General features: G+C 39.8%; 1 protein-coding gene across 3 annotated transcripts in view; it reads right to left on the bottom strand.

The window, feature by feature from the left end:
• GRIK1 (glutamate ionotropic receptor kainate type subunit 1) overlaps nucleotides 1-25012 on the bottom strand; it is a 395219-nt gene that overhangs the window by 108611 nt on the left and 261596 nt on the right. For all 3 annotated transcript variants that reach the window (XM_047721195.1, XM_047721204.1, XM_047721214.1), the window contains exons 4-6: nucleotides 22822-23003; nucleotides 5791-5844; nucleotides 1184-1357 (exon numbers count right to left, since the gene is read on the bottom strand). In XM_047721195.1, the coding sequence (XP_047577151.1) occupies nucleotides 1184-1357; nucleotides 5791-5844; nucleotides 22822-23003 (410 nt within the window). The remainder of the gene's footprint in view (nucleotides 1-1183; nucleotides 1358-5790; nucleotides 5845-22821; nucleotides 23004-25012) is intronic.

Raw genomic sequence — 25012 nt, 5'->3', positions numbered from 1 at the left:
GATATTCTTTATTTATTCCTATTCAAAGCAATATTTCAAATCACCCAAGGCTCATTTGTATCAAAATGCTTTCCATCATTATCTCTCAGATTACTTTGTACACTTTAAGAGTTATTTCAAGTTTGAAAAACAGTCAGGGAGCTTGAACATGGAATCATCCAGAACAACTTCATGCATTTATGTTTTTCTATTCATTTGCTTCTCATAAAAAAAAAATGGTAGAAAAAGAAAAGAAATCCCAAGTTCATTTCTCCACAAGATGATACCTTTCAGTTATCGGTAAATTGTATCTTAAAAGCAAGAGTGCTTCTCCTGATGATGGGAACAAGAATGAAATACTATGCCAATTTCAAATGCTATTACCTGCCCACATTCCCAGTATCTTTCTCTTTAGATTACATGATTCCTACATAGAAAGCTTTTTAAAAATTTTTCCTGCTCTTTTCCTCATCACGCAGGGAGCTTCATTAGAGAAATAAAGCTAGGGGAGGTGCGTTTGACAACGAAAGACAAATGATGCTAGCGAGAAGATCTCTGATGAGGCAGTTGGCAATTTATCTGTTCAGCAGAGTACCTCTCCCTTGTCAGGAGGTGGGCCTGGCATCGCTTCAAGAGTGACATATGGCTGGTGTGAATCACTGTCAATTTCTGCAAAGGTTTTCCTGTACATACCCAGGCAGGAAGAATGTGAACACACCGACGGTATGTGAACCTGGCATCTGTCCATGTGTGCACCACTCGTTGAGATGCAGCAGAAATGAGGGAGGCAGAATGGTTCTGTATCACCTTTGTAAGCTCCACTTCTTTCCCTACCCCTCTTCCCAGGGCCACACTTCCAGGCTTAAAACTCTCTCCAATTACCCTTGTTTTGGTTTCTGCTTTGTCTCCATTTGGCTGACAGTGATGGCTACTCCTGTTAACTTTTTATTTATTTATTTATTTATTTATTTATTTATTTTGGTCAGAGACACATATGGTCAGAAAGATGAAAACAGAAGTTTTTGGTAGTAGCCCTGCATAGTCTTTCAAATCACCTAAAAACTTTACTCCTTCTTCTCTCATTCAAGTCAAGGCATGGGTTATAATACTTTTACTCACACTATAGAAGGCATATGCAATTCCTATCCTAAACCCTAAGGAATTAAAAAATCATCACAAATGATTTTATTTTAAGTCTACTTACTGTCATCATGCCATCCAAGAGGCCAGTCTCCGGCCTGGGGGGGGCCTGTAGTCTCTCCATGGACCACTTCTCAATGATGGAGGACACATGAGGGTTGTCAATATTAAGCAGCCGAAACCCAGTCATGTTTACACCACTGTACCTATAGAGTTCCAGATCTAAAGCAAATAAGTCCTGTGCAGTATTAAAAATGATAAAAGTAGAGTTAACATTTTCAATGTTCTTTGTGTAAAACAGAATAGTGATTGTAGAAGCAACACGTCGATTAACATTAAAATGGCAGCTGTCCTTACACTGCTTCATCAAAGAATATTTCCTGCTGTTCTTCCCTTGCACACTGCTTGGGAAACTCTAAGGCAGCGAGCATTTTCATTTTTCCTCTATTTTTTGCAATACTATTAGAATTTGGATGAATCAAGAAGAGGAATTTGGCTGTTGATAATTAGTATGTCCTTGGGAACAGGTTACAGTATTCTGAGAAGTTATAGTTCTGTTTTTAGAATATAGTGTTTGGGGGATTTGTAAGAGAGTGGTAAGTTGTAAGGGATTTATTTTATAGATGAAGACTCCGAAGTTCTCAGTGGTGATGTGAGTGGTCCAAGGATGACCCACTTGTCAGTGCAATACCGATCTTTTCCATCACTTTTTGCTGCCTCAGATCTTGTAAAGGAGATGAAATTTGGAACTTGCCCCTGCATGTGATAGGAAGATCACTTCCAGGAGGAAAAAATACCATTCCCTGGCTCATTGACCCATGCCCCATACAATGAGGGCATGAAGAACATTCACTGGACAGAAGCTCTGAATAAGAAGTGAAGGGTTCTCCTACACTGTTGGTGGGAATGCAAGCTGGTGCAACCACTCTGGAAAACAGCATGGAGTTTCCTCAGAAAGCTGAAAATAGAGCTACCCTACGACCCAGCAGTTGCACTACTGGGTATTTACCCTAAAGATACAAATGTAGTGATCTGAAAGGGCATGTGCACCCAAATGTTTATAGCCTCAATGTCCACAATAGCCAAACTATGGAAAGAACCTAGATGTCCATCAACAGATGAATGGATAAAGAAGATGTGGTATATATACACAATGGAATACTATGCAGCCATCAAAAGAAATGAAATCTTGCCATTTGTGATGAAGTGGATGGAACTAGAGGGTATTATGCTGAGCGAAATAAGTCAATTGAAGAAAGACAACTATCACATGATCTCCCTGATATGAGGAAGTGGAGATGCAACGTGGGGGGTTTGAGGGGCAGGAAAAGAATAAATGAAACAAGACGGGATTGGGAGGGAGACAAACCATAAGAGACTCTTAATCTCACAAAAAAAAAAAAACTGAGGGTTGCTGGTGAAGGGGGTAGGGAGAGGGCGGTGGGATTACAGACATTGGGGAGGGTATGTGCTATGGTGAGTGCTGTGAAGTGTATAAACCTGGCGATTCACAGACCTGTACCCCTGGGGCTAATAATACATTATATGTTAATAAAATTTTTTTTAAAAAAGTGAAGTGTTCTCTTCAAGGAATAAACTAGGGCTTAGAGTTGTGTGAACTTGAGTATCATGACCATAGAACTAATTCCCCTTCAGGCAATGTTTCAGGGAGAAAAGTTTAACCCACTTGCATTTTCCATTACAGTTGAGGCTGAGTATAATCCAGAGGCTTATGTTCATTTATATTTATTTTTTCAAAGATTGTATTTATTTGTTTGTTTGTTTGTTTGTTTATTTATTTGAAAGTGAGAGCATGAGCAGGGGAAGGGGGATGAGGGGGTTAGGGACAGAGGAAGAGAGAGAAGCAGACTCCCCCCTGAGTAGAGAGGGACTCAGGACCCTGGGATCCTGACCTGAGTCAAAGGCTTAAGATTAAGATGCTTAAGCTACTTGCCTTTGCTGATTCATATTTAAAATGATATAAAAATTTCAACTTTCTTCTCTTGAAGAAAGGTTTCACTCTAACATATGTCATTAAAAATATCTCATATTTAAAATAAACCAAACTTTCAGAATAACATTTAATGGGAATAAAAGGAGAAAAACTTCCATAAAAATTTGCTAACAGTGTAACTGTTTTGTGGAAGTGCAAGGCAAGATACTACATGATCAGGGGCGGCTGTGGTTCCTAAGGAGAAGCAGCTTCAGAAACACCTCATGATCTGTATTTGTAGAAGACATGCACAGATTTGTTCTTTTGAATAATTCTTTACTCTGCTATTCTTTCCCAGGGTAACATTGGATTAGACTGTAAAGCTTTAAGAGGGAAGATCTGTGCTCCTGGCTCAGTGTCAGAAAAGAGTTCTTCCTTCTAAATTGTTCTATTTCCCCCCCTTGTACTACGTAACTTTCTTTTTTCTTTAAGTTTTGTCAGTACTCATGGGCAAGAATGGTAAGAATATAAAAAGCGTGGCAGAATGCAGACAAAACCCAAGGAAAATGCTTAAGGAAGCAAATTTAAAGAATAAGACCCTAAAAGGAATGATTTCCTTTAGCATGCTCAATGAATGGAAGGAAAGTTGCTTAAACCACAAGAAGTCAGAAAATTCCAGGATGCATATGGAACCCCTCACAGGCTCCACAGTACTTAATGAGGTACGCTAAAATAAATACAATACACAGGTACAAAATTAGGTTGGCCCACAAATTGAGCTTCCTATGCATTATAGAATATGGAAAGTCCAGGGTCTGGTTTGTAACATCTGCTTGTCGGTAAGGATGAAAAAAAGCAAGACTGTGAGGGCAAGTTGTTTGTTCCGAAGGGTCTCTGTGAAGACCAGGCTTTTCAGATTTCATTGTCTCAAATCTCAACAAAACCAGCTCTTAGGAGTGTGTACAGTGGGATGATAGAAAGTTCTGAGGCAGGTGTCCATGCTGTCTTGAGCAGAACCCAGTTGTTCATGGTGATGGAGGAAGGGCTGTACTTGTGACCTAAGTAAGATGCTTTTAAGTTCTTAGGGGTTTCTTCAACTGTTCTTTTTTTTTTTTTAATATTTTATTTATTTATTTGACACAGAAAGAGAGAGAGATCACAAGTAGGCAGAGCAGCAGGCAGAGAGAGGGGGGGAAGCAGGCTCCCTGCGGAGCAGAGAGCCTGATGCGGGGCTCGATCCCAGGACCCCGAGACCATGACCTGAGCCGAAGGCAGTGGCTTAACCCACTGAGCCACCCAGGCGCCCCTTCTTCAACTGTTCTGACAGAAGCCCGGATTAGGATATCAGTGAGGGAGGGAAGATCATGGAAAGTTTAGTTTAAGATTTTTCTGCCGTGCATCCCACTCCCTTACCCCAAGCTCTGGAACAATGATGCTTTTGGCACCTGCCCTGGAACACTGATCTCACGGTCCCAGAGATACTTGAGCGAGGAGTGGAATTCACTGCTTCCATCAGTGGTATGTATTCAAGGACAGCTGCCTGGTTCTTGTTCCAAATTATTTTATTTCCCTTACTCACCAGCTTACCTTGCCAGTTTTATTTCGTAAAATAAACTCTTAGGAAATTTCCCAGAACCTAGGTAGATTGCAGTCAACATACCATTACAGATTGGCAAAGAAGATTGGTTATGAGGGGCGCCTGGGTGGCTCAGTGGGTTAAGCCACTGCCTTCAGCTCAGGTCATGATCCCAGGGTACTCGAATGGAGCCATGCATCAGGCTCCCTGCTCAATGGGAAGCCTGCTTCTCCCTCTCCCACTGCCCCTGCTTGTGATCCCTCTCTTGCCATGTCTCTCTCTGTCAGACAATACATTTAAAAAAATCTAAAGAAATTTAGGGGCACCTGGATGGCTCAGTGGGTTAAGCCTCTGCCTTTGGCTCAGGTCATGTTCTCAGGGTCCTGGGATCAGCCCTGCATTGATCCAACCTGCTTCCCCCGCTCTCTCTGTCTGCCTCTCTGCCTACTTGTGATCTCTGTGTGTCAGGTAAATAAATAAAATCTTTAAGAAAAAAAAAAAAAGGTTGGTTATGTGTTTTCTTCTCCTATGAGAAAGTGAAGTCTGTGTGTGTCTGATTTTTAAAATTGAATGAGAGCTATCACATCATTTTGATATGTTAAATACCCTAAATCATTCTTCCTTGATATGAAAATCTCAAAATTTAAGATGTTATAGTCTCTTTTGAATTTCTTAGGTTCAGAACCATGATTTTTTTTTTTTTTAGTGGTGAAAAATGTTCGCTGTGCAAAGCATCTCCCATGCTCCTTTTCTTGATGATCTTCAAAACATCTGGTCGGTGACCCCGGCTAACCTAGCTATCTACTGGACACAGGCAGGTAAATCATATAAGATCAAAAAAGCTGAGATACACTAGTGTGCCTTCTAATGTATACAAAAAATGTAGGTGATTCTTCTTTATGACTAGTTTGTACTTTGACAGCTTCTATTTAATGAAAGTATCATTTAAATCCCTTTCCAGATGCACATGCACTGGTACTAGTTAAAAAAAAAAAAAAGAAAGAACCTGCTGTTCAGCATTTCTGGATTTACAGGATTTTTAAGAAGGTAAGATGAATCCCCATGACAATATCCTGCCTCTGACACCGGTGGGGCTGACTACTGAAATAACTGGAGACATTTTCTATATTGGATGGAATACATTTCTACCTGAAGTGCTTACCAGGGTTGTGAAAAAGTAGTGATAGTACTCAGTCATCATGCCCATGAACAGAATCTGCAAAAAAGAAATAAGGGGAAAGAATCAGAAACAGAATTACAATAAGAAATAGATCATTAGCAGGGCAATTGCAATATCTTGACGACACAGAGCAGGAAGGGGCTTTGGAAGACCACAGATTCAGCACATCAGAAACCTGAGACAGATCAGTGGCTGATAGGGAGCTGATGTGGGCAGATGAGGACTCAGGTCATTAACCTCCATCCAATGTTCTTTCATTAGACTATGTTCGTTCGATCTTCACTGAATTGGTAGTCTAATTTAAATTTTAAAAAATTAAAAATAGTTTATGTGCAACAAATTTAATATTTGGATCTGACCTTAATAACAGTGTTTTGCTGTCCTTATTGCCTAAGTGTCTTAGTAACCCCATGCTTAGATATTTTATTGATCTCCTTAGCTTTAATATTTATCATACTGCCTCAGAGAACTCATTAAATGTTGAATTGCAATACTGGTATGTAGATATATTTAAATGAGGGCTTATACATATGCATATCTCTGAAGCCTTTCTACTGCTTTCCCATCTTATCCCACAGTAGGAGTAGGGGAAAAGAGGATTTGTTTCTAGATGGAAGGTTGGGGACTATTTTGTACAAATGTCACACTGCTTCTTAATTTTGATCCTCAGTTACCTACTTGGGACCTTGACAGTTCTGGACTAGATATTCTGTGTATTGTTTTTACCTGGTAGGGAATGGGGAAAAGAGGTGAAGAGAAAGGACAAGGGTTCTAGGTAGAGTAAGTTTATTAGAATGTGATCCTACTTTTAGATTCCTGAAAATAGTGTCCATTGAATAGAAACAGTTGCAAATGATTTGGAGATAAGGGAAGGTTTCTATGTCTTCTAAATCAAGAGTATCACCTTCCTTGGGTTGGGGGAGGTCAGCAAAGGACCATTTGGGTGCCATTTCTTGGTATTTGTATAGAAACGTATGGAGAAGACTCAGAAATCAAATTTCCAAGGCGTTATCCTCACAACTTTTATAAACTGAATGCAAATGAGAATCCCCTCTGGAGGTTTTAAAATGAGATATTCTTCAACTCCATCACAGAGACATCCCAAACTGGAATTCTCCAGGGCAGAGCCTGGGTTTCTGTTTGCCACAGCAGTGGTTGAAAAACACTGCTCCATGGAAAACATGTCCATTCACATCAACTTCAACAGAAGAGAGGGATTGAAAAGATCTCAGGAAAGGCAACCCCTGTTATCAGAGGTCCTAGAAAGTGCCCAAGATATGTAAACTTGAATGATTTTACACAAGAAGGATAAAGAATGAAGAGGGTATCTGTTGACAGCACGAAGCACATGAATCCTGTACTGCTTTTGCCCTGTTTGCTAATGTAGAGACCAGAGGAATATTTAGTGAAATTGTAATGTCATGAAGGTAAGACAAATGACAAGAAACTCTCTTGAATCGTGAGCCCACCGTGTATAAGTCACTCCTATGGTGATAACAAGACCAGGCACACAAAAGAATTTTAAAAGGGGTAGAATTGCTTTAGGGCCATCAATAATGTTTAAAGCCATGCATCGTGAGGTCTTGTTAGCTGGTCTCTTATATCATTGAAGCATAAAGAGCTAACCTGCCGGGGTCAGTCAGGAATCCAATTTTTCGCTTTGGTCGTTAGATAGTGTAATTGCAGCCAAGACTACCTCTTCAGAGAGGATGGGGCAAGTTTTATGTCAAGATACAGAGCTGGACACTGAGATTCAAAATATTGTTTCTGAAACTGAAAAAGAAACAAAAAGGCACCTGAATTTTTAGCTTTGCACGTGGGCTGACTTTTCTTTTTAAAATTTGATAATGGAGACATTTAGTTACCAGTTGAGGGCATAGGCATTCCCCCCTCCCTTTTTAAGCAACCACTCAACTAATCCTTCTTGTTACTTTTTAATTCCTGAAGGCAAGTATTCATTTGATACACCTCTTATTTAATGCTAGAAAAAAGTTATGCGGAGGCAGTGAATATTCAGCTAGCCCGTCTACTTTCAATGCAGAAAGAACCCTTGGGTCATCTGAGTATGTTTTTCATTTAGCACACTCAAAAAATCTCTGTTCTTGACTTTCCCTACCTAGTGCCTGGGTCTGTGCCTCCTGGTTCTTCCCCTGAATATCCTAGAAAGGGGAATTAAGAAATAGGTATAGACGTGAATCATTCATCTGCCACCTTTGTGGACTCTCTAGGACACAGGTGAATGAAAAGCTTCTGGGTAAGAATAAAGCCAGAGGCACCAAAAGTGTGCTTTTTAAACAACTGTCCATGTGAGAGTCTGCGGACTGGTCTGGACTAGCAGCTCTGTCATTTAATAGTAGCATACTTTATAAATAAAAGTATTGCATTCACATGACGATTTTCTCTCTGCATGTTGGTATTTCAACTAAAAGTCATTAAGGGATTAAGAAAATGTCACATCAAGATAAATGTCAGTTTTTCAAATAAAAAAGTATAGTCATGATATGGGGAGTTTTCTAATCTTTGCAAAATTCACTTTTTCCTTAGAAAAACTGCCCTCTTTGAATTTTGATAGTGTGCTTGTCTGCCAGACTAGACAGGCGGTGCTGACCTAGGCAATGTATACTTTACCAAGGCAGTATTGCCAGAAACTAGTTCTGGCTATCTTTAAATCATTTTTAACAGCATAAAACACAACACATCACACACACTAATGTGTAATAAATGTGGCTGTTCAATAGTATTGATATTGATGACATATTATCCTTCATTGCTTCCACTAATAGGTTCTTTTAATAATGGTTTTTTCTTAACAGAATTATTCTTTTTTAAATAACTCTTGACATCATATCATTGACTTAGATTGATAGTAAAAAATCCAGCCCTTTCAATAATATTATATATTTATAAGAGGGATAGACTGAGTATCTACTACTCTTCTTGATTTCAGAAGACCCATAGTTTGGACATAATTTGTGCCATTGCCAATTTCCCAACTGGAAGGGCAAAGGGCAGGATTGCATTTCCTGCCCTCTTGTGTAGGCCCTCTTGGGTGGGGCCATGTGCTGGTTTTGGCCATGGAGGGAGGAAAGGTACTGACATAGGTCACCCTCTAGAGATTTCACCCTGATAGGTGACTAACGAAGTTATAAGGGCCATAGCAAGCTGTTTCTGTTCTGAATAAATACAATTTCTTGTTTCATGAGTATTGCAAGGCATGTAAGTACTCTTTTTTTTTTTATGACTTTGTTTTGTATGCTGGGGCGTTGAGGGTGAAAATTGTGGTTTCTCCTTTAGCAACAAGTAGAAATACAAGGTATATATTTTATGTGCGCCAGTACCATTCAGCTTTGTCTTTCTTATCTAATTTCCTCCTTCTTTCCAACTCTTCTCCTTAAAAAAAAAAAAAAAGTATTTACCACTTTGTTTCAAATATATTTTCTAGGCTGAGTTAATTCCTTGTGTAATAAATAAATAGCACATAATAAATTATCATGGTTGGGAGAAGCTGAAAGATCTTTTTTACATAAAGAGGGATGGACTATTCAGGTCTCACGTAGCTGGGTTAGGTCAGAGCAACAGAAAAGGCTTCCAATAAAATAATATTCAGAGTTAATCATATTCTATGTCCCTGCAGAATCAGTTATAAAAATTCAAAAGAGACTATGATGGTTAATTTCATGTGTCAACTTGACCAGGCCAATGGGTTCCTAGATTAAACACTATTTCTGGGTGTGTCTGTGAGTGTGTTTCCAGATGAGATAAAGCAGATGAACCCCCCACTCCCTGCAATGTAGTGGGTATCATCCAGTCCACTGAGACCCTGAATAGAGCAAAAAGGCAGAGGAAGGAGGAATGCATCGTTTTTCTTACTGCCTGACTGAGCCGGAACTTTGCTTTTCTCCTGCTCTTGGACTAGGATTTTCACCATTGGCTCTTCCGGTTCTCAGGCCTCCAGACTCCAACAGGAATTACACCACAGCTTTACTGGGTCTCCAGTTTGCAGATGGCAGATTGTGGGCCTTCTCAGCCTCCAGGTCAGGTGAACCTATTCATAATACATCTTTTCACATCTATCTCCTATTGGTTCTTTTTCTCTGGAGAACCCCGATTAACACAGAGAAAAATACCAAAAGACTAAAAGTCTTAATACTTTGCCTATGTATGATATTCCATGTTATCTAGAAGACATATTCCTTAGACCAGCAAGAGGAAGGGTGACTCATACCTATTGGAAGAGTTTCTCTGGATTATACTATTATGGAAGTGCCACATGACTATTCTGTTTTTTCAGTGGCTTGAAAATAATTACAAATTTCTTCCTTTTGTAGTTAAAATGAATCACCAGAAGATAAAATAAAACTCATTGGCAGTTGACTCTCCAAAGGATAATTCTTTTTTTTTTTTTAAGATTTTATTTATTTATTTGACAGAGAGAAATCACAAGTAGGCAGAGAGGCAGGCAGAGAGAGAGGAGGAAGCAGGCTCCCTGCTGAGCAGAAAGCCCGATGCGGGGCTCGAACCCAGGACCTGGGATCATGACCTGAGCCGAAGGCAGCGGCTTAACCCACTGAGCCACCCAGGCGCCCCTCCAAAGGATAATTCTAATGGTCCCACTGTTATTATTATACCCTGATACATAGTTATTACTCATTAACAAGGGTGGCCCCACCTCAGCCCATCTGCTCTCTGGAGCTTTTATAACAGAACACTCATGACCTTGTTAACAGCACCATTGACTTTCCTTGGTGTAGTCCTGTTGTTCTCAGCAAAGACTATCTCTTGGATTTAGATGGATTATCACATAGCACCTGAGCAGCACAAAGATCATGTTTTAGTTTGTCTCGAGAGCCCTCATTCAAGTCCAGATGAAGATGACCAACATAGTTTGTGGGTTGTAACTTCTGTGGTTGGTGACACAGTTGGCCTATAAGATACCTAGAAAGTCTTTGGGTAAAAGTCTTCCAATAACATGTCCTGGTATCTCAAGTAGCCTGTACCATATTTCAACGTGATCATTTTTCAGAAGGCAATGCAGTGCTATAGAGGCAATAACAAAAAAATCCTCTTCAAATTCTCAGCATCTATTATTAAGGGCAAACCGTATGTCACAAATAATTGGCATCAGCTGCTATGGTAAGAGCAGAAACTTAAAATGGAAACTGGAGTGCTCCTGAGCAATTTTTGAGTATTCTTGTAATATTTATAAAGGTTTTTATTACTGCTTCTTTCCATTGAAAAATAGGTGTCTTAGAAGTTTATATTGGCCTACCTAAAGAGTATTGCTCCTTTTATAGCCTTCTCAATATCAGGATAAATTGTCAGCCATTAGACATGGTTTTTAGTCAATAATTTCAACTGAACAACTTCCAAATGTGTGACATGCAATGTGGCTAAAATAATGGTTTTACCTCAAGATAGAAATAAGTTATTTCTACATAAGAATAATCTTTAGGAAATCAGTTGGATGGTATCAGGTTTCAGAGCAGTGATTTTAAGAAGAAGGTTTGAGAGTTAGGGTGTAGTTCTTTCTTACCTGCCAACTGGGGTACTGTAGGCTGCATCTACACTATCCTTTTGAGAAGGATTCTTCTTTGACAACACACTTTTAGTAGAACAAGCTAAGTATAAGTAGGCCTTGAGATCAGTCTTTATCATTGTAAAAAAAAAAACCACAACTCATGTCAAAATAAATGATCATAACCTATATCTACAAAGGTAACAATGGAATGCATAGAAAATAGCATTAGGTATATAGAACTCTTTATGGAGTAGGCTAAATAATGGTCCCATAGAAGTATCCATATCCTAATTCTTACAATCTATTAAAATGTTACTTTATATGTGAAAAAAGAGCTTTGCAGAAGTGATAAAGTTAAAGATTTTAATTTTGGAGGGGATTACTCTGGCTTATCCAAGTGGGTCCAATATAATCACAGGGATTCTTATCAGCTGGAAGCAGGGGGTCAGAAGGCAGAGAAGGTGATAGGAAAGTAGATGGGGGTGGGAAGGCCACTGAGGTGGGGCCACAAGCCAAGGAATGAAGATAGCCTTTAGCAGCTGGAAAAGGCAAGGAATTGAATACTCCCCTAAAGCCTTCTAAAGCAATGCAGCCCTGGCCACACCTTGACTTCAGACTTGTGACAACTGTAAGAAAATACCTTTGTATTGTTTTAAGTCACCACATTTGTGAAAATTTCTTACAGCAGCAATAGGAAAGCAATGCACCACATCTGCTCATCTTTTATGATCCCAGCACCTGAGATAGCACCACTTTGGTATAGTAATAGCAAGTACATGTGTCAAGGAGAAAAGTGTTTGAAGTTGAAAACATTCTAAATTTTCCTGTGTCCTTCCATTCACATACACATGCTAACGATGTGCATATGTACGGATACAAGGTGCCCACAAAGAGAGTCTAGGGCTTTTCCTTCCTCTGGAAGGGGGTGCTATGCCATGGACAAACCCAGGCCAGTTTCCTCCTGCCTCCAAGAGAAATGAAAGAAAAGCATTTTCCACAAAGTGCTGACAGATGAAATGGCCATACTGTTTGGGAGTATCTTTAAGTTTTAATATTTTTTAAGCTTCTCCCTCTAGGAAGTTTGGCCAGGAGGAGAAGGGAAACTGATATTAATAGATATTAATAAGTGGAATGAAAACCAATGAGGTTTAGTTTCACTCTGGGACATCACCCCACTAGAAGAGCCAGATTGTACCACCCAGGTGCACAACAGAAGAGATTATGATATTTAAGGGATATGGATTGCTGACAATAGAGCAGGAGAAAAGATTTCCCCTGGCCGAATGAAACAGGCAACCCAGCAAAAGGAGAGAGTAAGGATTTTGGAGGATTACATGAACGGAAAGAATAAGCCCTCTGCAACATCCATGAAACACTGGTGGGAAAATGATGCTTAAAAAAGAAGAACACAGGGTGCCTGAGTGGCTCAGTGGGGTAAAGCCTCTGCCTTTGGCTCAGGTCATGATCCTGAGGTCCTGGGATCAAGCCCCACATTGGGCTCTCTGCTCAGCGGGGAGCCTGCTTCCCCCTCTCTCTCTGCCTGTCTCTCTGCCTACTTGTGATCTCTGTCTGTCAAATAAATAAAAATCTTAAAAAAAAAAAAAGAAGAGCACAATGGAAGAAAAGTTTGAACAGCAAAGTGTTGAATAAATCTACACAAAGTACTGAACAAACCTGGAAAATTCACAAAATAAAGATGTTGAATACATTTTAGTCTTTTTGCAACAAGCTATTTTCCTAATGGTGGTAACAAAAACTATATCTCCAATTACTCTGAAGATAACTATTTGAGGGAGAGATGGGCATGCAGCCATTAAATAGTGATCTTGCTGGTTTCATGAGATAGCTATAGACGAGTGACGTCATCATGAGTCTGGGTCCCGTTCTTCAGCTTTTCAGACTTTTAGTCAATTTATTTAATAAATATCAGGTTTAGAAACTATTTATATGAGTGTTTTTCAGTGTATTTTAAAAAACACCAATGCCTGTACCCCATCTGTAAATATTCTCATTTATTTGGTCTGGGATATTGTCTAGGCATTGGTATGTGTTCAGACCTCCCCAGGTAATACTCACATGCAGGCCCAGCTGAGAACCATCTATTCATATTAACCAAGCTTATATTTTTAAGCTATAACAATAATGATCATAGTGACTGTTTTCTGAGTGTTACAAAGTGCTCACTGCTGTCATAGGTTTTGGTTTTGGTTTTGGTTTTGAGTTGTTTTGTTTTGTTTTGTTTATTCATACTACTGGAGAGAAGGTGCTTTCTTCAATTTATAGATTTGAAAGACAGGGCATAGTTATAGCAGTTGAACCCAGGTTTGATTTCAATCCTGGGTTCTTTGTGCTATGTTAACTTACTAATTGATTATAGGAGGTATATGTGGCAGGAAAGTCAATATTTTTTTTTCTAAGATTTTATTTATTTGGCAGAGAGAGAACACAAGCAGGGGGAGTGGCAGGCAGAGGGAAAGGGAGAAGCAGGCTCCCTGATGAGTAAGGAGGCCAATGCAGGGTTCAATCCCAGCACCCTGGGATCTTGACCTGAACTGAAGGCAGAGGCTTAACTGACTGAGCCACCCAGGTGTCCTGGAAAGTCAATAATTTGTGCAAAGTTCTCCTGTTCAGTGAGAACCCAAATAAAAGCATATGGTTGTTTGGTGAGACCAGAGTTAGAACCACAGGAGTTGGAGCTTTATCATAAGAAATGAACTCCCAAACTAAGAGAACTTGATAAGCTGCCCATGTAGTTTTGAGGGAGCCTTCTGTCCAGAGAGTTGGACCTAGCTGTACAAGGTTGTGCCTTAAGGCAATGCGGGTGTGGTGGTTGAGGGCCCAAGAATTTCAAATGAGAAGAATGAGGTCACATTTTTTATTTGGAACGCACAGTTTTTGAGGCTACATGGATGCTGGATGGGGAGAAAGGGGGGCTTGCAACAGAGCGATCAATTGTTGTGTGTAGGAGAAAGATGATGACAGAGATGGAAGAAAGGAGGTGAAATCTGAAACATATTCAGAAGGCAGAAGCTACAACATTTGGTAACTCACAAATAGGAAGGATAAGGTAGAGTCAAGCGAACTCCTAGGTTTCTGGATTCAACAATTGGCTGGTGTTTCTGGTCACCAAAACAGGGGCAAGAGGAGAAAGTAGTTCTGGAAAACTGGCTGGAGAATGGTAGAGGAGTAAATGTAGTGTGTTAAATTTGGTGTGGAGATTTAATGACATTGAGCAAGGTATAATAAGGAGGCTTGGAAAGTCAGGCTTGAGAGGAGGTTTGGGGACCATGGTTACAAAGTTTAAGAAGTAATGCAGTGACAGGGTTAGCAGTGGGAAACACTGGATCAGTCTTGTAGTTTTGCCTAGGCACATATCACTAATGATATTGCTGATGGTAATCTCTCACATGTGGAATATTTCATGCATCAGCAGTGGGCTTAATGCCTTATAGGCATTGTCATATTTATTTCTCTCAGAACAATGTGAGATATGTACTATGACATTCCCATTTTACAGATGTAGCAAATAATGGATCGCAAAGTCCTCTGTTAAATAAACGCATCCAATACACTAGAGTTTTTCATTATATTTTATTCCCCCTACCTTGGTGTAGTCTTTAACACATACAAGACATCTAATATATGCTAGCTGAATAAATAGTGAAATTTAGTCCTACGTGGTCACCCTTAAGCAGAACGATTTGTCTAACAGTCATGGGGAAAGTAGGGTGGGAAGATTCTTTTGGTAAAATCTGCATTTATGAAGGGTTGAAGAAGCTGATGTGGTTAACATAGCAAAGTGATTTTTAGCCTACTTCAGTCTTAGGCTTCTTTAGAGAATCTGATAAAAGCTATGGATCTTTTCTCCTGGAAAAGGCACATGGAGATGAATAAATATTCCCCAAATTTTGAATAATGCCGAGGTTCACTAATCCTGCTAAAGGTTTAAGACATGCTTTGATATCAGATATTCAAGTTATAAACATGATTCCTTCTAAATTACCCCCACTTCTTTTGCAAGCATAATTTCTCTTATCAGCTATTACAACCAAATTCTGATGTAGCTGGAATTAAGCATTAGAGTATTTCTGAGGCATACATGTGATTTTTATTACCTCTCAATTTAGATAGAAACAAATCTACACCCTTTTCCAAATCTACTGTTTGGAAGTTTTTCCAAGTATGCAATTTGGGCATCCTGTGCACTAAAAGTATAGACACATTGCAAATTCTTTCACTACATTATTAGTTATTCACAGAAGTCAATTAATTCTTATGCATATTAAGTAACATTCTCATATCTATGAATCGCTCCTTACAACCAAAACTTACTCTATGCTCAGGAAATGTAAATGGATTTTAATATCAGCCTGAGAGAAACAATTGGGTTGAGAATGTGTTGCCAAAATAATTATATATTGTACTACACATTATCATCTGTTAGAATAAATTGAGAGTCACCATTATTACATCGTCAGGATTTAGCCAAAGTAGTGAACTTCAATTAATTGTCTCAAAGGCTACCAAAGGACTCCAGGAACTTAAAAGAAAATGAACTGCTTAATTATTCCCTCATTTCTTTGAAAGCCTACTAAGTACAAGGCAGAGTGCAAATTCTTTATGTTTGGACACTGGGAAAAGGATTCCTAATCACTTATATGCATGGAGGCTCAGAGCAAAAGAGAACTTTAGCAAGATTAGAATCCTACAATCCTATTTTGCAGATGAAGTCACTGTGTTGAAGAAGAATCAATGGTCTTGCTCAAAGCAGCATATTTAAAAGACCTAAGAAACTCAAATCATTGCCACGTTAAGCCCTGGCTTGAAATTCCAGCCTTGCCATTAATTAGGTGGATGACCTGGGAATTCATTTATCTCATTTATAACATGGGATATTTTGAGAGGATAAGAAGATATCCTAGTGGAATGCATAGCATATTCTGGCACATAGTGAGTGCCCAATGAATGGCGATTATTTTATTCTATTAGGGCAAGAGCAGAATTTGCAACTGGATCTACCAACCTTCAGTCTAAGACTCTCGTCCCAGTCCCTTCCTGCTGTAGAAATGAGTTTCCCTGTATTTCACCAGTCTGTGGGCATTGGGGAGCCACATTCCATGACTTTAATTTTCAAGCTCTTTTTTTTGATCAACGGGGCTGGGATCTATTTTATGTTGTTGTTGTTTTTACTGTTGTATCTTTCTCACCTTCAATCAGTGCTCAACAAATATGTGTTAAATGAAAAGTGAATTTTTCTGCTGTGTCTCTACTACAGTCTCTCCTTGGTTTCAATATAATCAACATTTCTTAAGGACTATGTAAACTAGACAAATGATGGGATGTTGGAGAATAGAATGAAACACTGCATTAAAGGAGTACAGAGTCTAATTAGAATGTGCTCCATGGTCTACTGTGAAGAGAATCAGTTGGCATCTTAGTGTATATAACAGCAGCAGATTGGGATTTTTTTTTTTCCTCCCTTTTAAATCCTGAGGTAAGTTTCGAATCCCAGCCTCCCAGCCTAGCCATTGCTGGCTCTGTGACCTTGGTAAAGTAACAAAAGCTCTCTGAGCTCTGTCAGTTTCTTGTGTATAGAATTTTCTCATAAAAATTAAGTGAATGATGCATTTTATCTTCTTAGCAACGGTGCCTGGCACCCAGGGAGTTCCATAAGAGGTAGTTCTTAAGGTCTTTGGCCTACTCTGTGTGTGTATGATTAGAGATGGGGTTACATATCTGACTTAGTGGGTGTGGGTTCCAAACATAGGTTTATAACCTCTTGGCACATCACAGTTATACTGCTTGACTGTCTGTTTTCTGTGTTGAGAGGTAAAGACTGATAGTGCTTCTGTCCTGTGGAAACATGAAATGAACCCCTTCTAACCACCTCTCTTCATCCCAGTCCTGGGCAATAGGTTCAACTTCTCTGAAGAAAGAATCAATGCATAAAATTATTTGATTAATCAGCATTGCCCTTGTATGTCCTAGTAGAGGGAAGCCAGGATTTAAAAAAAAAAAAAAAGAAAAAAAAAAAAGAAAAGAATTTTCTCCCTGGCCTTGTTATGCTAATTGACAGAAAGGAAAAAAAATAAAAACAAGAGCGCACAAATGTTGACAGGAGAAAATGTGATATAATTCCACAAAATATTTTGGTACTAAAATGTTTTATGGAGACTAATGGCTCAATTATAGTTTCATACTCATTGCTATAAGTGTTGTGAGGGGAAAGAAGTCTCTCTTCTGACACACTTGTTCATGTAAACAAGAGAGCAGGTTTCCTGAGTCAGAAACAGTATGTTCATGCTTGGTATGGCCGCTCTCCAGCTCAGGGAGTTGGCCCAGGGACGCAGCTTCCCTGCTGGATGGAGTATCACAGTGTTTCCTCCCTTTCTATCAGGGAAGCATTAGGATTCCGGCTACCCTGCTTGAAATTGTGACTTGCTTTCTCAATCCTATTACAGGATTTGAAAGTGCCTATGCATTTCTCTGAAGAGGCAAATTTATTTTCAGGAAGTGGAATTGTAGGCTGAAATGCATTACAGTTCTTAATATAGGATTTCGGGGATTGAATAAAACCTTCCTTTGAGGAAACTGAGGCATAGAAGAACAACTTGTTCAAATGCCTTGGCAGAGTTGAGAGTATATAGTACACTAAGTCAGATGGAAGGGAGGTGATTTTGGAGATTGCTTTTATCAAGAGCTTCTAGTATAGTTCTTGGATCGTTCATTCACCCTTGCCCTTTACACATTCAACAGAGCAGTATTGAATGCTATGTTTCAAGTAATGTACATGCTCGGGATTTGGGAGAACAAGACAAAGGAGGTTTCTATCCCCTTGGAGGTTATAGTGTTCTAGGGAATATGGACAACAAATGAGTCAATGCTGGGATGCTTGCATTAAGAACATACTCATCACATGGTAGATGAAATTATTACTATCTCTGAGCTTCAAATTTTTTTTAAGATTTTATTTATTTATTTGACAGACCAAGATCACAAGTAGGCAGAGAGGCAGGCAGAGAGAGAGGAGGAAGCAGGCTCCCCGCTGAGCAGAGAGCCCGATGCGGGGCTCGATCCCAGGACCCTGGAATCATGATGAGCCGAAGGCAGAGGCTTTAACCCACCGAGCCACCCAGACGCCCCTGAGCTTCAATTTTTGTGTGCAAAAGAGGGATCAAACTAATTATACCAAAAATTACTGTGTAGATCCAAGGAGATAGTTTCTTAACACCCAGCATGGAACTGGGCACATTTTAGGCATGCTAGTACAGTCTTCTTATCTAGTTCCTTACCTTTAAATTCCCTCCCATCAGCACTCTCTTGGTAGAATCACACTTAGAAGCCAACAAGGGGGCAGATAAGGTGGCACTGAAGAGTCAGTGGGAATAGAGTGGGACTTGGAGGAAGTGAAAGCAAAGAGTTGTAGACAACTGGGAGTGTCCACATTGGAGACAGGCTTGGAGAGAGGAGTATCCTTGTGAAGCAGCAGGACACCAGCTGGGAGGTGGCAGATGCACAGGGAGAGAAGAGGACACCAAGTAATGGGATGGGTCCCCTGTGTGTGCTGCTGGTTGTTGGAGCCACTCTCAGACTACAGAAATTCACGAAGACAGTTCATTCATATGAAGTCTCTGTTCCTCTGAGACTTGACATTTGAATTTCTAACTAATTTTTGGGAAATAACTTTTCAGATTCTCATCATATAGCACTTGTTCATATGAATAGAAATAATTACTTTGCTGGAGTGATTAGCATGCCCAAGAATAACTATAGGCTTTTCCCCAATTTTTACTTTTAGATAAATGTCAGATATCTTCTTTAAAGTGCATTTGATTTCTTTTTTTTCCTGAAGAATCATTAAAAAGTAGTAAAATATGATGAAGGTGCAGAGAAATGCACGGAAATAATGGGAAATGTACTTGAGAAGAAAGCCAAGTTGACCTGGCAGAGAAAATTTTATCAGCAATGATTTTAGTCACCAAAAAAGCAGGAATTATTAATATTAATATCCTCTGAAGGAGACCAGCAGCAGGTGGTTGTGTTTTCTCCAGACATTTCTGGAAGCTTATTTTGAAATGGAAAGGCTTATCCATTCTGAATGGGGGTCCTTCATGGTAAAGTGGGCACACAGGCTCTGATAATAGGTGGTCTCCAGACCATGAGGCAGCCTGGCCAATCAGAGAGTGACCTAGTTGGGGCACTTAACGTATCTGAGCTTTAGTTTCTTCAACTCTGAACTGAGAATACCAAATTTACCCTGGGGTTATTTGAGGCTGCATAAGACAGTATATAGGATGCCAGGCACCATCATTTGCACTTCGGTAGAAGAGGTAGGAAGAGATTGGTTGAATGGTGGCCAGAATTAGGACCTTGAACTCCTGCACTCTCCAGCTTCCCTAGGGACACGCTTGGCAGACAGAGGAGAGGTCTCTTCGTTTCTACAGGTTGTTGCCCAAAGCTAATGGGTCAAGTCAAGCTGGATCACACGGAGCACTTGGGCCTCATTTTGACATTAATACAAAGTCCTGAGGTCTTCAATCTCACTTTCCAACCGCACAGCTTCTTGGAGGTCCAGATTAAACCTGGTTAAACCAACCAGGAGCCCCCCGCCCCCATCTGTAGCTCAATAGTCTACAACAAAAGTTGGATGAACATGCTCTTTAGTAGTTTCCCGCAATGCCTCACAACAATCTTACCATGCACCTGACGAGGAAGAGTAACACAAGATAAAATATGATATGGCAAGGACTGAGGCAAAAGGGTGCATGTCAATGGCTAAAACAAAGCTGAACTAATCCCTCACTCCCTTACCCCAGGAGACACTTCTTGGGTGTGCTTCACTAAGAAGGGTTTTTTGGTTTGTTGTTTAAAAAATTGGTCTTTGGGGCACCTGGGTGGCTCAGTGGGTTAAAGCCTCTGCCTTTGGCTCAGGTCATGATCCTAGGGTCCTTGGATTGAGCACCGCATCAGGCTCTCTGCTCAGCAGGGAGCCTGCTTCCCCCCCAAACCCCTGCCACCTGCCTCTCTGCCTACTTGTGATCTCTGTCTCTGTCAAATAAATAAATAAAATCTTAAAAAAAAAATTGGTCTTTGAATGATGTAATCTCTATGCTACCAGGAAAGAGCCAGTTGCGTCAAAAGAACATTACATCCATATTTATTGAAATAGAGGAAAAACTCTAGCAGCTCTTTCCCAGGCTTGCCCATTCTAAGCCTGTGCTTTAGGGAAGAGGTTGCCAGTTATGTGAGCCAAATGGGTATCTCACCAGGAAAAGACTCATCGGCAAGTCATTCTCTTAAATGTAATGGAAGTCCCCAGTCTCTGTTATAACAGACTCCTGGGAAGAGATGCTTCTCAGCATTTTGAGGGCTACACATAAAATCTGGGTGTCTTTCTCAGTTCTGGTTCACACCCCATTACACACTTTAATGAACTGTATTGAAATTCTCAAATGAAGCCTTAAGATAAAGTGGGCTGATTCTATTTATTTTACCTTTAAAGTGAGCTGTGGACATCACTGCAACATGCTTGCTTTCTTTAATGAGAGATCATTTTAATTATAATATCTGAAGATTTGTTAATGCAACTGTACCTAAAAGTTGGTAACACATACTCTCTTCCTAACTGGAAAAGCAACATTTCATAGTGGATAAGGTGCAGGGTGGGATAGAGGAGGCTGAGTTCCAGTTTCTTGATCCTCTCAAATGAGAAGATTAGCCTTGATAATGTCTCAGTTTTTGTTTGTTTGTTTGTTTTTAAGTAGACTCCATGCCCAGCATGGAGCTCAATGGGGGCTTGGATTCACAACCCTGAGATCCAGACCCGAGGTGACATCAAGAGTCGGACACTTAACCAACTGAACCACCCAGGTGTCACTCTAAGATTGTTTTCAACTGCAACTTAAAATATGTTCTATGATTTGAAATAGATTTTTAGTGTAATCATCCAGGAGATAACGGAAACCTCTAGTCAACTTTCCTGATTGTCTACTTTCAGTGAAATTAAAGACTCAACTCTGAATTCAATGGCTTCGGAGAGATGCCCTTCAAATATGAGATCCAGCACTGGAGAGTCATGCGGGATGGCTGCTCTAAGAGCTCTCCCAAGTGATTTGGAAATCTGCAGCTCTACATTTGTGCAGGGGATTGGTCTACTTGTGAAATTAGTGCCCATTTCCACTCAACCACATAGCACATCGCAAACCTTTTAAACCGGGGAGTACAATAATGGTTTGTCATTTCAGATAAGAACATTGCCTTATGCCACAATAACTGCTTAAATTAAATACAGAGAGACACCCATTAAGGCCACGTAAATATGACCTGGGTATTTTTTCCCATGTTTCTTCAAATTTGTCCCTTGATCTTTTATTAATGCATCTATTTTAAGCACCTTGCTAGCCTTTTCCATTGTCTTTGTCTATGCCAGAGTTTTTCAACCCCAGCACTACTGGCATTTTAGGGTAACAGTTCTTAGTTGTGGGGGACGTCCTGCACATTATAGAATATTTAGTAGCATCCCCGGCCTCTAAATACTAGTTGCCAGGAGAGTGCCACTGTCCCCAATATGACAACCAAAAATGTGCCTAGACATTGCCAAAAGTCTCCGAAGTTACAAAATCACTCTGGGTTGAGGACCACGAGTCTACGCTTTATCTTCCTTAGGCTAGTACTATATCCTGAAGTGCTCAGGAATGATTACCCTGTTGTTTTCATTATTCCTAACATTACTAACATCTTTCATTTACATACGATTTCACAATTTTTTTTTAAGATTTTATTTATTTATTTGACAGACAGAGATCACAAGTAGGCAGAGAGGCAGGCAGAGAGAAGGGGGGAGGCATACTCCCTGCTGAGCAGAGAGCCTGATGCGGGGTTTGATCCCAGGTCCCTGGGATCATGACCTGAGCCGAAGGCAGACGCCTTAACCCACTGAGCCACCCAGGTGCCCCACGATTTCACAATTTATCAAGTGTTTCCACCCACAGTATTCATCAAGATTAATGCATGGCAGCTCATAGTCTGTGACAAGTCAGAAGAGAGAAGCATCTTTTCTTTGTTGTCCCTGTGTCCTCTTTTCACGATGCTCAAAATCCTACATGTTTGACAAAAGAGGTCTTGCCATGAGGAAGATGTATTTAGGACAAGTCAAGTGTTACGTAAATGAAATCTGCTCAGTCCTTTCAAGAGATGTAAAAGAAAATATGTTTAATAGCCTTGAAATGCCATCCTTCTCTGCTGACAGGATCTACACACCTCCCAATACATAGGACCCCACATCTACAACTGTATCCAACAGGTGGCTTCTTTGAATTCCCTGAACCCTATGAACTCCCTGAATCCTTTAAAAGTGTTCTGAAAGCTGTAATCCTCATCCTAAACCTGACTGCTGCAGTTTCATCACGCTGCACTGAGTGAAGCCAGATGGCATTTTTGAGAAAGAGATATGAACAAATCCACCCCCCCACTTCACCCCTCCCTACCCCTCTTACCTGCTTAAGGATTTCTGCAGCTGTTCCATGTGAACAATCAAATATCACATAGAACTCCTTGCCCTTCTTCATCTCCTTGAGCAAAGGCTTGGCATCTTTATTCCCAGAGGGCAGCTGGCGGATTTTGATCTTAATGTTATATCTAGAGGGAGCTTTGATGAGCTCTTGCAGACGAATGAGACCTGGAAAATGACATTCCATCATGCAACAGACCGTTCTGTCTGAAGGGGATTTGTTTATTGCCATTTGCAGTCAAACTACTATCATTCCCAAAATGTAGCAAGTGACCACCTTCCAAAAGGTTACACTATTGACTTCTCATTTGTCAGTTCCCTTTCTGTGGTAGATTATATTGTATTTTCCTTTTGTGGGCATGTGTGGTTTGGGAACACAATTTTCTTAAGTGAATGTTGAATTTAGTTAAATGCAATTATCCTCTCCAGCTTTCGGCCAACACCACAAATCTTTAATAAACCAAGTCTGTAACTGTAAAACTTTTGTAAACAAAAGTTGCCTGAAGTTTCTAAAGGTATTCAATGAAATGGATAATGCTTGCTTAAAAAAACAAAAAACAAAAAACAAAAAAAACAAGCAGACAATAGAATACTAGAATTTCTTGGGGCTGAAAACCTCTGTAAGCTTTTCATCGAGTATTAATGTATAGCATACAGTTTTCCAGCTAATTAGCTGGGCTTTCTATATAATTTTCCAGTTCCTACCATATAAACTATTTAGAAATGGCTCATCACATCTTCTTTCTAATATGATTGAATATTAAAGTGGAAAATCCTTTCTTGATTAAAAAAGATAGATTATAGAGTTTTTAGAGATTATGATAATAAAAGCAGAAACAAATTCCTTTAAAATCTACCATCGATAATTGTTGGAAAGTGTACACAGCCAACTAACTTAACAGAATATTTGATTTACCACAAATGTGAATCTACTGAGCTACCATTCTTTAACAGACATCCTTTACTGGGGAAGGCAAACAGCTATATAAAGCCTTTGTTTTATTTCCCCAATATTAACTTGTGATTGATACAGTGCATGATTTTGGCTCTCACTCGAGGACTCTCATTACATTGGAAAATTGAACCTTCTTTTAAAAAATTATTACACAGTTCTGTGTCTTTAAGATTTGTCAACTTCAAGTAGTCAATAAGAAATGTTAAGTTTTATCATATTCAGATGCAAACTTGGGTATGAACTGTCATGAACATGGATGCCAGCTACCTCTGGACTTGATACATGTCTTTCATTTTCTTATTTTATTTAATTAGTTATCCACCCCCTCAACCCAAACCATATTTTGTGGGTCAGATATTAAAAGATTCCTCTAACATCTTGGGTAGGTTGCGGTAACTTTGTAATTAAGCTGCTCTTCAGAGTCTAATGGATGCGAGCAATTGCAGCGGGGTGCGGGGGGTGGTAGTGGTTAGGATCTGTAGAACCATAACATGATCTTCTGCTCATTATTTAAAAATTTTTTTTTACATGAGAATCGAAATTGTTAGAATGTAGCCTTCATGGATTCTTGCTTTTTTTCAAGCCAATCAGCATGGTTGAAGGCTCACAGGTACCAGTAATGAGCCACTTACCCTCTTCACTTCTGGAATTGCTAGTCCTGAGCCACTGATAAGTACTAAAAATGGAAGAAAACCAAGCACATGGGATTGCCTAGTTGTTAATCCTCCAATCATCCTGTGAAGTAAGCATTACTAACTTTGTTATTTACAACAAGGAAACTGAGCCTCAGAGTGGTTAAGTAACATCAGGGTCACAAAGACAGTTAGCAAGAGCCATGAGTTCAAATTGTTGCCTGTAAGTCCAGCCCTCGATCTTTCTACCTCACAGTCCAGCCTTACAAACACAGATTGCTGGTGCTGAGGGAACAGAGAGAATTTTGGATTATTTGATGAGATGGAGAAAAAACAGAAATAGGGACCCACTCATTCTCCTTTCTTCTTTACTCCTGGCTACTTGAGTCTCATTTGCATTTTTTTTTTTTTTTTTTTTTTTTTTTTTTTTTTTTTTTTTTGCCCTCCTGCTTTGAAATTGCATAGTTGCTCCCCGCCGCTTTTTTTAATACTGGAGCATGATCACAAAGGAGATCAGTGTGGCCTTTAAATAAAATGGGAAGACCACTGAAAAGTGCATTTCATGTGCTACAACAAACTGCTCTTTTGTT

The sequence above is a fragment of the Lutra lutra genome, chromosome 1, assembly GCF_902655055.1.
Source record: "Lutra lutra chromosome 1, mLutLut1.2, whole genome shotgun sequence".
NCBI classification, from domain to species: domain Eukaryota; kingdom Metazoa; phylum Chordata; class Mammalia; order Carnivora; family Mustelidae; genus Lutra; species Lutra lutra.
The sequence above is the reverse complement of the archived record's forward strand: the minus strand, read 5'-3'. Positions and strand labels throughout refer to the sequence as shown.